The 14032-nt window shown below is 43.8% G+C and overlaps 2 protein-coding genes across 2 annotated transcripts; one reads left to right on the top strand and one right to left on the bottom strand.

Annotated features, from left to right (window-relative positions):
• The first annotated feature begins 202 nt into the window (after positions 1 to 202).
• On the top strand, positions 203 to 4637 carry crhbp (corticotropin releasing hormone binding protein). The gene is made up of 7 exons (XM_076758215.1): positions 203 to 320; positions 419 to 512; positions 864 to 1021; positions 1811 to 2021; positions 2491 to 2636; positions 3726 to 3843; positions 3923 to 4637. Exons 1-7 carry the CDS (start codon positions 231 to 233, stop codon positions 4075 to 4077), a joined length of 972 nt encoding a protein of 323 aa, XP_076614330.1. The 5' UTR covers positions 203 to 230; the 3' UTR covers positions 4078 to 4637.
• A 6836-nt stretch (positions 4638 to 11473) lies between these two features.
• On the bottom strand, positions 11474 to 13660 carry s100z (S100 calcium binding protein Z). Its single transcript, XM_076758283.1, has 2 exons — positions 13520 to 13660; positions 11474 to 11629 (listed from the first exon to the last, which is right to left on the bottom strand). The coding sequence occupies exons 1-2, from the start codon at positions 13658 to 13660 to the stop codon at positions 11474 to 11476; spliced, it is 297 nt and encodes a 98-aa protein (XP_076614398.1).
• Positions 13661 to 14032: the final 372 nt, after the last annotated feature.

Below are 14032 nucleotides of genomic sequence, written 5' to 3'. Positions count from 1 at the left end.
CCCTCTGTCTGTCCATCTGTCCCTCTCTCATCCTGCTCGTCCATCCTTGCTCTCGTCACGACCACGCAATTGGAGAGATAAGGGTGGGGGAGGAGGGGAGGAGAGGAAGGGGTCCACGGTGGGTGACGGCGACCCCGTCAGCTGCTCGTTACAGAACTTGGTGCTATAAAAAGCGGCGCCGGGCGCAGAGCAGCTCAGACTTTCCGCTCAGGTGCGCCGTGCAGACAGAGATGCGCGTTATGGAGCGCACTTTCCGGGAGCAGCTCTTCTTTCTGGTCTTGTGTCTGTCTGTCCTCAAGGGAGACTCCAGATATATCGAGGTAAGTGTCAGGACATCAACTTTGTTATTCACTTCTGTAAAATCCCACATGTGAGTTCCTGTTCAACTTTGTGCGCACATTTTCCCTCTTTTCTGCAGAACAACGAGATCTCCAAAGATGAATTATATTCGTTTTTCAACTCGGAGCTCAAGAGAGAAATACCTGAGGAATTAATGTACCGCCGACCTTTACGTAAGTCACACAGAGCTCGTGCAAAAGACCTCAGGACAGGTTGTCCAGCCTCTGTGAGAGAAAAGACAAATGCGCTTTTATTGATCTTTCACTGCCCATTTGGATCAGGTCTTAGAATATTCTCCCTCTGTCATTTGAGTTTCAGTTTGCTTTATTTCTTTATTTATTATTAGAATAAAATTAAATCATAGACTTGCAAAATAATTCATAAAGTAAAAAAAGGAAGAATAAAGGGGAAAATAACGGAAATGACAACATTAATGAAAGAAAACATTCTCCATGCTTCGCCTGGCTGTTTGTTGGATGCACATTGTTGTAACTGCACAGCTGCGTGTGTGTGATGTCTCTCAGGCTGCCTGGACATGGTTTCAGTGGAGGGTCAGTTCACCTTCACAGCGGAGCGTCCTCAGCTCAGCTGCGCTGCCTTCTTCATGGCAGAGCCCAGCGAGGTGATCACTGTGGACTATGACAGCGTTGACATCGACTGCAGGGGAGGAGACTTCATCACGGTAAACTGACGACTTCTCTCACAAATCACCATTTTTCTCCTCACAGGTGTTAGAAAAGCCTCCGTCAGGCGTGAGGAAGAGTCTGGTTCTGGAAGTGGAGCTAAAAGATGAACTTACAATGACATTTAAAGACCTTCAGCCTTAATTTTAACATCCTTAACTCCTGCTGTAGAGAAGCGGCTCCTCGGATCCATAATTCTGTGTGTTGTTAACCCTCTGACACCAAACATGGCCATTTAAAATGCACCTTTTTAACATACATCCATCATTCACCGTCACCGTCAACAGAAATAAATGCACATTGTAAATTTCATGGATATCTTGTTTATTGCTACATCATCCTTTTTTTCCTGTGCAAGTACATTGAGTCAAACTCCCTGTGTGTGCACATACTTAGAGAATAAAGTGGATTCTGACTCTGATTCAATCACGGTGATGAAATGTGATCTTGTTTTTCTTTTGGTTCTGAGGTCTGGGCTTGTTTTCATGCCGCCAACCTGCAGTCAGTCAACCTGCTTGAAGCTTAGAAACACTTCCTGATTAGAAAAAAAGCTCCTTTAACATAAAGCTATTGTATTTATCCTGCTTACTTTCAGTGACCTGCCCCCAAATCTCCCCCTCCGTGGTCCATGCTCTCCACATGCTACTTTACCATGATGGTCTAAACCTTTATAACTAAGTTCAAGGTGCAAAATCACCCAAAATGCACTCATTAATTTAAAGTATTGAAGCATTAAAGACAAAGAAATCATCTTTGGCTGAATCTGAAGTCCTGCCTCTCCCGTGCAGGTGTTCGACGGCTGGGTGATGAAAGGCGAGAAGTTCCCCAGCTCCCAGGACCACCCGCTGCCTCTTTACGAGCGCTACGTGGATTACTGCGACTCGGGATCACTGAGGAGAAGCGTGCGCTCCTCTCAGAACGTGGCCATGATCTTCTTCCGCATCCACAACGCCGGCAGCAGCTTCACCCTGACAGTCAGGAAACACATCAATCCTTTCCGTGAGTAAGACTGTCGCATTCATACAGGAGCTATAAAATGCACTCGAGTGCAGCTTTCAGACGATTTGTCCAGCAATCAGTGTGCGAGTCTGTGGTGATGACATGAGCCTGCTGTAGTCATCAACAGCTTGCCTTCACTGTGTTTCTGCATCAGCACCAGCATCACATGGAAAACGCTGTCCTACAGTAACACAAAAGGACAAAACGAAAAAACTGAACCCAAAATTAGCTGATTACTCCAGTAAACCTGTGCAACACTGTTTACAATCAGCACTTCATTTGCTTTCACGATAAGCTTGAGTTCTGTCGACAGCAGCGTTTGTTTCAGTCAGAAAGTTTTGTTCCACCTGATGCTCATTGTTGAATCACCTTTACATTTGCTGTTGCTGAGTGTGCTTCACTTGCTTCACCTTGACAATCCACTGAGGAAATCCTGGTAACGTCCCTCCCTCCTCTCGTCTCCTCGTAGCCTGTAATGTCATCTCCCAGTCACCAGAGGGCAGTTACACAATGGTGATCCCGCAGCAGCACAGGAACTGCAGCTTCTCCATCATTTATCCAGTGGAGATCGACGTCTCTGAGTTCAGCCTGGGGCACTTCAACAACTTCCCAAAGGTGAGAAAAAGCATGAAACACTCACTTCTGCGTCATGTCCACTTCAATGTGGCCACAGTGCCGTCGATTCTCCTCCTTGCCTCGTTTTTCTCGAGGCCACTTTGCAGCACAATGGAGATGAACTGAAATTTGTTCAGGGGGCTCAAAGCAGTCAGAAAGTTGTATTTCCAGAGACTGTTACTCACTTTTGATAAAGGTGATTTTCTGCATTGAAACAGTTGATTTAGGTGACCCGACCCTTCTGATGCAGCCTTAGCTGCAAGTTATTTTCCTTAAAGCTGATTTTATGACTTTTAACTCACAATCTCCTTTTGCAAAGTATTTAAATTTTACTTAATAAACAGAACAGCAACAAGTTGGTGTAAGATCAATATTTTATATTAACAATGAATGAGAGGCGGCGGCTCGTAGTACCTGCAGAGAATTATCACCCGTCTCTGTAGTTTCCTGCAGCTCTTCAGCGTCTTTGAGCTTGTTTCGGTTTTATGGTCGACAGTTTTTGCTGTTTTCATTCAGTCTCACTGATCTCATTAAAACTGTTTCCAGCCAGCTCTGAAAGCCCTCTGCACACCTCCTGTCCAACGACAGACAGAGCGAGAGACGAGCCGGTGAGCACAGGGCAGCATTTGTGAACTTAACAGCCAAACATTTGCTTCAGGAGTTGGTGGAGACCAAAGCAGTGGTAGAAAAACAATGAATACTGGGCCTGAATCGATCAGGTGGACAGAAACACAGCTCTAAATGAACGACAATGTCGCTCTGCTGGATGCGTCAATGAGCAGCTGATTGCTAACAGCTTTGACGTACTGGCTTTTATGACGATGTTCGCACTCTGCTGCCACCTAGTGGCCATAAAACAGTTAACGCAGCTTTAAATGTTAGATATGAATTGTTCAAATATCAGAAGACAGAAATCACATCAGAAAAACTTCAAAAACATTCAACATTAAAAAATGTTCCCACAACCAAAAACCAGTGTTCCCAGAGCGTTTTGAGAACATCAAACATCATCATACTTCATTTTTGATGCACTCAGTGAACGTCACTCCACTGGACGCTGCTCAAGCGTGAATGTGTTCATGTCCACAGAGGTCCATGTCCGGTTGTGCAGATTCAGGTGATTTTGTGCAGCTGCTGGGAGGAAATGGCATCGACACGTCGAAGCTGCTGCCCATCACAGACCTCTGCATCTCCTTCACCGGACCCAGTGAGTACTCCCCTCCCTCCCTCCCTCCACACCATCAAACCCCGCGGCTGGTTCATGTCTCCTCTTCTTCCCCCGGCAGCCCACATGAAGATCGGCTGTGAGAACACGGTGGTGCGGATGGTGTCCAGCGGGAAGTTCGTCAGCCGGGTGTCGTTCAGCTACAGGCTGCTGGACAGCCAGGAACTGCAGACCATCAAACTCAACAACGTGGAAGATTTCTGCTTCAACAACTGATCCTAACAGATCACAACGTGACAAAAGGGTCAAACATTTTTAAAATGATTTTACTAAAAGCGAGAGATCCACCTGGTTTTCCCTCTGATTGGATAAAAGTGTATGAAATATAAGACATGTACATTCACAGTGCTGATATAAACTCCAAACTTCACTGGCCTTTCACTTAGTTCGTTATTTATTCTCTTTTTTTCTCCATCTTTTTTTCACTCATCCTGGTTGTTGCTGAATAAAGCTTCATGAAGTGTCCTTCTGTGTTTGGTGGAACTGCGCTCGTTTTAGTTTTTGCTTTATGTGCAATATGTGCATTTATTCAGACGAGGGTTACGATATTGTCTTTCTGTTTTAATGGTTCACGGTCAACGTTCTTGAAAGGGAATGGTGCTACAATGAATGTTTATTCTGCTGAATGACACACGGCGTGCTGAGTCACTTCCTGCCTCAGATGACATAAAGGCAACAGTTAAAGTGTTCGATATGATAAAAACATGTGTTCATTGCCATACACGGTTAAATTTGTACAAAGCCTTTTTGTAATAAAATTACTCCGCATGACAAAGCACTCAACTGTCTTTTGCTCTTATTGCAGTTGGGAGAAAAAAACATGTTTTCATGCTTTAATTTGTGCAGCAGTGAAAAACGAGGTCGTGCACTGCAGCGCACGGCAAACACACTGAAGACCTCCCACGTGAAACAAAGGATCGCGCAGCCATTGTCCTCAAACGCTGGGACATATTTGATTTGAAGAGCAAGAACAAACAGGATTTCTTCTTTAAATGTACTCTTAAAGTACAAAGTACCATCTGCACTGTGTCAAAGCTTCATTACACCCATTTCCATTCATGCACAGGACGTTCGCTGCTCCTCTTGCTCCTTTTGTTCAAGGAAATTCCTGCAACTGTTCCTGTCTATTCTGTGCACTGCTCCATTAAATTACTTTCAATTCATTAGTTTCAGCAGAGGAACACATATGGGAGGTGTTCACTGCTCCACCTTTCCAGACAGCGCTCTTTCTGTTTGTTCAGTGGTGTCCTGAAGCAGTGGGACGACGCTTTAAAGGCTGTCTTTCTAACACTCGCTCTGAAGTGTCTCATCACCTATTGGATGAATTGCCATGAAATTCTTCAGAGACATTCGTAATGAGGATGAATCCTGCTGAGTCTGGAGATCCTCTGACTTCCCCACCAGCTGTTTAAATTCTTTAGCACCAAATAGCTGCAAAACAAATGACGTTCCCACCAGCCTCAGCTGCACTAATTAGCAGTGTTAGCATGCTAACACACGGTAAACACTACTCCTCACTCACCTGACACATGAAAGGGACACGACATGTTATTTACAACAGGCCCAGTGTAAAAATTAACATCCATCCACTATTAAATATCATTGATTTTCAGCTGTTTCGTGTTCGTAAGAAATAATTCAAAAGCCCTCTTACCCCTAACTTAGCAACCAGCCATGAGATCCTTCCGGGCAGCGTTTGACACTTCATTATCCCCTCAGATGTGGATGATGTCAGCGTCTTTGATGACTCTCTGGTATATCACCCCCCTCCACTGTCACTACAGAGAGAACAGCAGGCGATATCTCTGAAAATAACGGCTCCAACGCTACAAACCAATGGGGCCATCAGTGATTGAAGGCCTGCAGGTGTATTATCATTGACAGACACCTGCAGCCACGGCCGCTGATGAATGAGTGCGTGATCACGACCCACGTTAGAAGTCAGTGTGTGTGTGTGTGTGTGTGTGTGTGTGTGTGTGTGTGTGTGTTGTGGTGAGGTGATAATCACCTCTAGTGGTCTTTCACTAATTTAAATGTGAATATTCCAGGAAAAGGTGTGGATTCAAAGCAGCTGTGCAGCAGTTTGAAGGGTCACTTCTTTTTTTAGGCTCTGCTGTATTTTTCCTCTTGTCTTCAAATCCCATGAAAAGACCAACAACGTGTTTGTCACCTCTTAAAACACGATGCTTGAATATCTGTGTACCATCAGCTTCCCTGACGATGCATTCACGCCATGAAATGAATAACAACTACGAGCAGAAACAACGCGGTCAATAGACGATCTTCTGTGGTCTGTAGTTCATGTCTACTACAGATTATCAGCAGACGCACGGCCCCACGCTGTGCCGCGTTCACTTTCATACCACAGAACAGCTGAAATGACGCTTTGATTAAACTCTACAGATTGAGAAAATCAAGTCTGACATTTGAATGTGGCCTTTCTGAGGGGCAAAATGATCAATACTTGGTCTATTACCCAGCAGGGGCTTAAAGCAGATACAAGCACTCAATACTTGGAGTGCCGTGCCTCTAAAAACACCCCATCCTCATATTCATCAAACTATTCTTCATTCTTTTTAATAATACGTTTATTTTAGATCAATGACTATTAATGTCTTTTTGTATTGAAATTATTTCCATTTTACTGTTTTCCTTTTCCTTATTTACTCATTGATTGGTGCTTTTCATCACAGATTCATTTAAAGGTTTTAGTCGTGCTAACGCTACCCGTTCATGAGGTTGACATTTCTGGTTAAATGTCTCAACAGCTACTGGAAGGCGCCCTCTAGAGTCAGTGTTGGTTTGTCCGTTCTGGGCTACCGTAGACACATGGCAGTGTGACATGGCGGACTCAGTGGAAGAGGAAATGAAGGGCTCCTTTTAAAATAACAAAACACAACAATTCTTATTTCTCAGTGATTTTACACTGATGAAAACATACTTATGAATATTACAGTACATTTCTTCTTATTCTACCCTTAAATCTTACACACTGGTCTTTAAATCATGTTTTCTGGTTCTTTGGACGTCCATATCGACTGAATTCTTTCAACAGATCAGAGTGTTTTCCTCTTGGATCATCCTCTTTATCATGTATGTCATATTATATATTATTATATTATACAATATATATATAATCTGCTGTTTTCTCTTCCTGTGCAGCAGCAAACAGACTCTGAACGTCTCACCTGAGTGTCCTATAAATCACAGCAGACGTTATAACTGATTCAAACCATTTTTCTTTTTTTCTTCAGGATGGGAGATCAGGCTGTACGTCGGCCATCGGGGCGGCATTTTTCACCGGTGTGCTGCCGTCATCCCCCGAGGGATGACCACACCGTTTTCCATGGCAAAGCAAGCTGCAGTGGAAAGTGTGGCTCCTCACGTGCTGCGCTCGTTAATGGGATCATCCTCCATCTGTCACCGAGCAGCACTGGAGGTGTTCAGACATGTAATTCACCAGGTCATCAGAGCTTTCCTTAACGTCAAGTTCCCAAACTAAATTAATTACTGGTCATAAATAAAAGTCTAATTGGTTGGTGGATCATTCACATCTTGGAATAAAGAGGACTCATCACCTGCTGGAAAGGATTTATGTTATTAAAATATCAAGTTATGTTAAAATACTGTATATGTTTTGGTTGTATTTGGATTTCTGCTATTCTTTACTTATTGATTTTGCACTTAATGTATTAAGTATTTAAAATATACATGACATGACATATTAAAATATACTTTTTTGTAATTAATAGTCATACTTGTAATACAACTTCTGTTAACTGAAAACAGATATTTACATTTCTAAAGTATATTTAACAAGTATTTCTAAAATATTAAATGTATTTTAGTAGTTGTAAGAAGAAGGTAATATACCTGATGTGTACACAAAGTACATGTTAAAAAAGACCACCAATAGTACAAAGTATAGTATTGTGTATTATGTCTCAGTATTAATATGTAGTACATTTGAAGTTCCTCTGATTACACGTCGTTAAAGCTGGTTTGAATGTCAAAACCAGCAGGTTTGAAGTATTAAGTACACATGTAAGCTACAGTTTTGTATACCTCTTCCACCATGGAAAGTTTTCGTCTTCTCTCCCATTTTGCTAAATAAATTTGCCCAAATCCTGTGAACGTCTTCGTAATGATCCCTGTGAGACGTCAGGCTTTCAGCCCAGCGGGGTTCACAGCCTCTGCCTGCACCCACAGCCCTTTCAACATGTCACTGTCCTTCCTCCTGAAGAAGACTCACCATCTTCACTTCAGAGCTGCTGAACAGTAAACGTAGTCTCCTTTCATTAAACCTGTCCTGTTTTCTTGTTTGCAGTTGAAATCTAAAGAGGAGTTCATGTTAAAACCATCTTTTCTGAGTGTTTTATATCAGCCTCCATTCATTCATCAGATTTATCTCGTCTGTCTTTATCTTTTCATTTCTTTTACGCTGTTGTCGTTCTAGTGACACACAAAGCACACTACAGACGCACACACACACACACACACACACACACACACACACACACACACAGGTCACTCCTAATGAGGAGTTATGACACAAACAGTGACGCACAAAGTGACGAAACAGGAGAACGGACAGCATGTGGGAGATAAAGGCTGGAGGCGGATTTTAAAGACATTCGTCGCAGGTAGCAGCTACATTTGGAGGAGGGACACTTGAAGTGAGGAGAAACTGTCCTACGTCTGGTTTAAAACATGCTACATACATGCACACACATGTACGTCACATGAGAAAATCACGGCCCTTCCTTTCTTCCTCATCGTTGGTCTGTTTTTTAAAATTCCCTTCATGATGTTGCCAACAGCTGCATGTGTTCTCTCAGGCAGTGCAGCTGTGCGTGTGGTTTGTCCATGTGGTGTTGCCGTACCCCAGCAGAAGCCATTGATCCACTGCTGTGGGTTGGTACGATCAATGTCAAACACTGTGGTCTCTCTGTACGCTCTGTGAACGTGTTAAAACGTGGTTTTAGGTGGGCTGCATGACTGTGAACGTGTTCTGAAAATGATCATTTTCCTTCAAACCCTCTGACAGTTTTCATCCTGTTGACTCCAGCTTTACATTTTGTATTTGTGCCTCATTTTAGACACGGTTTCCTACTCATTTCTTTGACCTTTGTGAGTCTTTTTCCTGCCTTTTGCTCTCTCAGACTTCTCTCGATATCCCATCCTCCTCTCTGAGGTGTCAGAAGTACTTCAGCCTTTCAACCATAAACCACGTGAAATACAGCCTGTTTCTAGTTTGAGTCTGATCCGGGTTCAACACGGTCTCTGCTGCTGGTGCACTTCATGTGCAGCACTGATGCCATAAGCATTTCTTAATTAATTGGGACTAACGTCGCCCCTCACTGACAGGACTTCATGATTGTTCTGATGCAGGAATCTGCTCAAACTTTACGATCTGCAGGAAAAGTCTCCTCTGCCGGTCCCTGAACGTGACGTTTAGTAATGAAGAGGCATTTATGTGAACACTTGGAAGCCTGTGCGTTGAAGTGGAGGGTATTTATAAGAGTGAGAATATAAATATCCACATTTAAAGATTAGAAAATGACACTTGTGATTGATTGCAACCTTTTAAGAAGTGGAGAAAAAACATAATTACAGCATGACATCTTCCCACTGGCTGATTATCCTGCTCGATTACAGCCAATCACAGACAAATTGCATTGTAACGACGAGCGTTTGTGTGAGCACCATCTGCAGCCTTTCCACTGTATTCTGCTTCTGTAATTTTCCTCCACGTCACGGCTCAGAGTCAGCGCCAACGAGCCGTCTGCTCGGGTATTTTGGGAAAAGGGACAAGCAGAGGAAAACCCTTTGAAAACGCAGTTTACACTTTTGTCCTCCCCAAGGTGAGAATATCAGCATTCCCGCTCGAGGGGAAGACGCGTCTGTGTGATTGGCTGATGCTGCTGGACCCAGGTGGTCTTTGCGTGTTGGGATCGCCATGCGTCATCGAGACATGGTGCACGGTCACTTCCCAAAAGCACAGCCTCTCTCGCCTTGTGAGATGTTCAGTAAGTGAAGGCTGAGTGAGAGGACACACACACACACACACACACACACACACACACACACACACACACACACGGAGAGAGCTGAAAAGTAACACTGAAGCAGCACTTAAGTCAGAATTTGAGGAGCATTTCCATTTCATGCTGCTTTATACGTTGACAGATTAAGATTTTAAATTCAATAAATGGTAGAATATGAACAGTTAAGTACAGTGTTTAGTACTATTGCACCATAGATCAATATATATGTAACACAGTAGGAAAAAATATATAGGCTCAGTACGCAAAAAATATGTAATATTGTGCAAGATATTGCACAGACGTCTTGCTGTTGCCTCTTCCATGCAATGTCTGGTGTTTGCCGGAGACTTTTCCTCTCTAAACGTCTCAGATGGTTTCATTTAAAGAGGACAGATTATCCAATATTTTACCAAAAAAGTTTAGAGTAAAATGCCAAAACGAATCCAGACTTTCTTCTTTTCCTTTCCCATCAATCATCTCACGACCCCAAAGACTCAACTGGTGACCCCTCGACGGGGCCTGACCCCTCAGGTTGGGAACCACTGGACTAAATGCTGCTCTAACATTGATCAGCATTAACAATCAATGCAGATATGTTCATATCATAGTTACAGCAGCCATTTCTCAGCACTTTTGCTGATAATACTATACTTCTTTGTACTTAGGTAGAATTTTGAATGCAGGACTTGTTAGTATTTTTATTGTATTTGTACTAAAGTAAAGGATCTGAATGCTTCTTCCACCTCATGCACTCATGCTCACACATACATGACAACACTGAACACATCGTGTGCTAAAACATCAGAACTCAGTGAATGAAAAAGAAGAAAGTTCCAGTTTCATTGTTTATTTGGTTTTTACATGACGTCGCCCAGCAGCTGTGATTCATGTTGCCGAATAAACTCGTCAAATTAAAAGTCAAACATTGTTCAAAAACAGACCTTAAAATGTTTCTAAACGTTTAAACTGACATGCAACATGCAGTACATTTAAAAGCTTTCCGTGTTACAGTGGACAGTGAACGTCACATAGAGCAGCTGGCCAACCTGACGGAGGAGGACTTCCTCCTCGGGGAACATCGACTCAGCAAGACTGACGAGGGACAAACATGTTTCCTGTAAATGCACCATCAGCCTGTGACGATAATAAACCGTGAACATCGATAATGGAGCAGGGACGGTCTCAGCTGGGGGGGGTGACAGCACAGCGTCTTTTTAAAGGTTAAACCCACTGAATTAACTGCTGTCGTTTATGGACAAAAGTAGGAGAGGGGAGTCATTAAAAACCAGCTCCAAACATAACAATTAAGACGACGACAACAGTTCTGCTGATTAACATTCATCTAATATAAAACTGAGTCTACAGATGCTGGACGTGAGTCGTTGTTTAGGCTGAAAACTGGTGAGACAACTTTTTGTTCTGATGTGTGACAGTAAGACAGAGGATCTACCTTCATTAACACAGCATTCACAATCCTACATACAGCAGGTACCAGGTACTGAGCTGATGGGGCGTTCACTGCCCGGGTCATGTGATGTCTGAACCGTTGCTTTACAGTCGGCCTCCTACTTGTTCTTCTTCTTCTGCTCTTGGAAGAAGTCATTGCAGGCCACCGTCAGGGCGGCCACCAACACCACAAACTCATTGAAATCCACCTCGTTGTCTTTGTTCGAGTCCAGGTCGTTCATGATTTTCTCCACCAGCATCGGGTCCTTCTGAGACTGCGGAGGAAAAGGAGAAGAGGCCGATGATTAGTCTCTTAATGAGCTCCGCTGTTGCTCGGCCCTGTAAGCAGTATCGACGCCTCACATTCCCTGTTTGAGCAATTAAAAATAGCTGCAGCACACATCACGTTTAGGTCATGATATAGGAAATCTATCAGGGCAGGATGAGCAACGTGCGGCCGGTTGATTGATATGGGAGCTCAACAGCGACTCAAGGCAGAAGCTGCCGTCCGTGTCCGGCGGAGAGCAGAGTGATGTTTCTGCCAAATGACCCATGAGCCTCAGCTGATCTTCGCTCATGTCCTCCAGGACTGAGAAACAAGACATGACTTTCCTCTTCCACCCGCTAACCTCCGAGGCAGCGCTGGTATTTGCGTGGTGGCAGTCATTAAAAGCAGCATTTTAGCAAAGGTTGAAATTAAAATCAAGCTCACGCTGAGGGCAAACTGGGATGGGATTTATTTTATTAGGAAAATATCAGCACAGTTCTGCTGCATTTTTAATGTGCCGTCGATTTTTCACGCTCAGAGTCTCAAAACTGCGTCTGAACAGGAAACAAATGTTCTCAATACTTTTAATTCATCTGTACATCTGACTTCCTGTAACAGACTTTCATATTATGGTGTGTGCGTGTGTGTGTGTGTGTGTGTGTGCGTGCGTGTGTGAGCCACAATTAATTTTTGAGGAAAAAAAAAATGATAGTTTGTGTTTATCTAGCTACACTGATGTCCTGTGAAAACCTTGTATCTCCAGAGAGCATTTCATGTTTAAAAGTAGGAGGATTTGTCTTTTTTCTGAAACCATAAGGAACTTTATCATTGAAAAAAAAAAAAAAACTCATTTGGAGATACGTGTTTTTCTGAGACAGCAACACTTCATGATGTCTTGAAAAATAAAGTTTATCTAAATTTTTCTTAAATAAAATTCATCAAATAAATGACCAAGTAGCTCCAAAGGGACGACTTCAGCTAAAGTGAAATAGAAAAAATAATGGAATTAAAACACATGACTGTCGTCCAGAGTTTCCTCCTGCGGCTCCGCCTGCAGAGCATCCAGACCTGAACCAATAGTCTGTATCTATACAGTAATCTATCAAGCGTTGCTCCTCTCAGAGGAAGATGAGGGTGACTGTTGTGCTGGGGCTGCGTCTATTCTCAGAGGTGACCCTCGCCCGGGGGATGTGATGACATCATGGGAGAGTCTATATTTGGAGGCGATATGGGCCACTGATGATGATGTGTGGGCACCTGAGGCTTCCCGTCCGCACGAGGGACGACAAGAAGTGAAAAGAAGCGAATACATCAGGAGGCGTCAGAGGTTCGACTCCTGGGCTTCGGCCATTTCGTCCCCGCTTTGCAATCTTTTGCAATTGCGGGCTCGTGCAAACTGCTATCGCGCGGACTCAGGGGCTGGGGCTTATCTGAAACGACCTTATCTATCTGCTCCTCCGCGTCCTTTATGTCCCACCGTGCTACGATGTGAGAGCCACCAGCAGTTACACCTTGACAGCCGGATAGCAATCAATGAGAAAACAATTCCCTCCAACAAGGTCAGAAGCTCTTTCTTAAATCACCTGGAAGCCTGGTCACCTCGTTTAGCTTTTAAGGCGCCAAGCAGCATCCGAGAGGGTAAAGATCCTTTAAAAAAGTGTTACCGTGATTGGTCACGTTACAGGTCAGCTGAGGGGATACAGGAGGATGGAAAGGTCACACTGTGGTGCACAAACACGTTTCCATATTCTGTGTCCCGTCAGCTCCATTCTGAAAAACACCTTCTCATCTCACCAACAAGGAAGAGCCCGTTCACTCAATTCAGCAAAAAGGCTCAGAAAACACTCTAAACACCAGAATAAAGGGGAAGCAGAGCGTGTTGAAATGTCTACGTTACCGTGAGGAAGTCAGTCAGCTCGCTGTTCAGCAGCTGCTTCAGCTCGCCTTTGTTCAGTTTGTATTTGTCTCCGTCGTTTCCAGAGTAGTTGTAGAAAACTGTAATCAGAGCATCCATCGCACCCTCGAGCTGGCTCGGCATTCTGCAGCGTCCTGGAGACGGAAACGTTTCATGATTTGGCACGTTTGATATAATAAAACTGACAGAGGGAGAAGCAGAGGTCCTTACCTGGTTAGAGTCCCGCACAGGTGTGATGAGAGACGCTGTGGCACAGCTTGTTTATCAGGAAGTGAGGAAACGCTACGAGGGCCTTCGTCTATCTTTGCGGCGATAATTAATTCCACAGGTGAGACGCCCATGGCGACTGCCTTTCTTTCCAGCTTCTAATCAACGCCGTTCAGTGAAAAACAAAACATGTGCCAGTGTAACCCTGAAGGCCCCGTGGGTGTTCATCACATCTGACCCTGACGATGAAGAGGAGCACATGAGGAGCCCTGAGAGCCGCTTCATGTC

This window comes from Chaetodon auriga, chromosome 19 (assembly GCF_051107435.1).
Source record: "Chaetodon auriga isolate fChaAug3 chromosome 19, fChaAug3.hap1, whole genome shotgun sequence".
In the NCBI taxonomy this organism is placed as follows: Eukaryota; Metazoa; Chordata; class Actinopteri; order Chaetodontiformes; family Chaetodontidae; genus Chaetodon; species Chaetodon auriga.
This window is presented reverse-complemented; position numbering and strand designations above follow the sequence as displayed.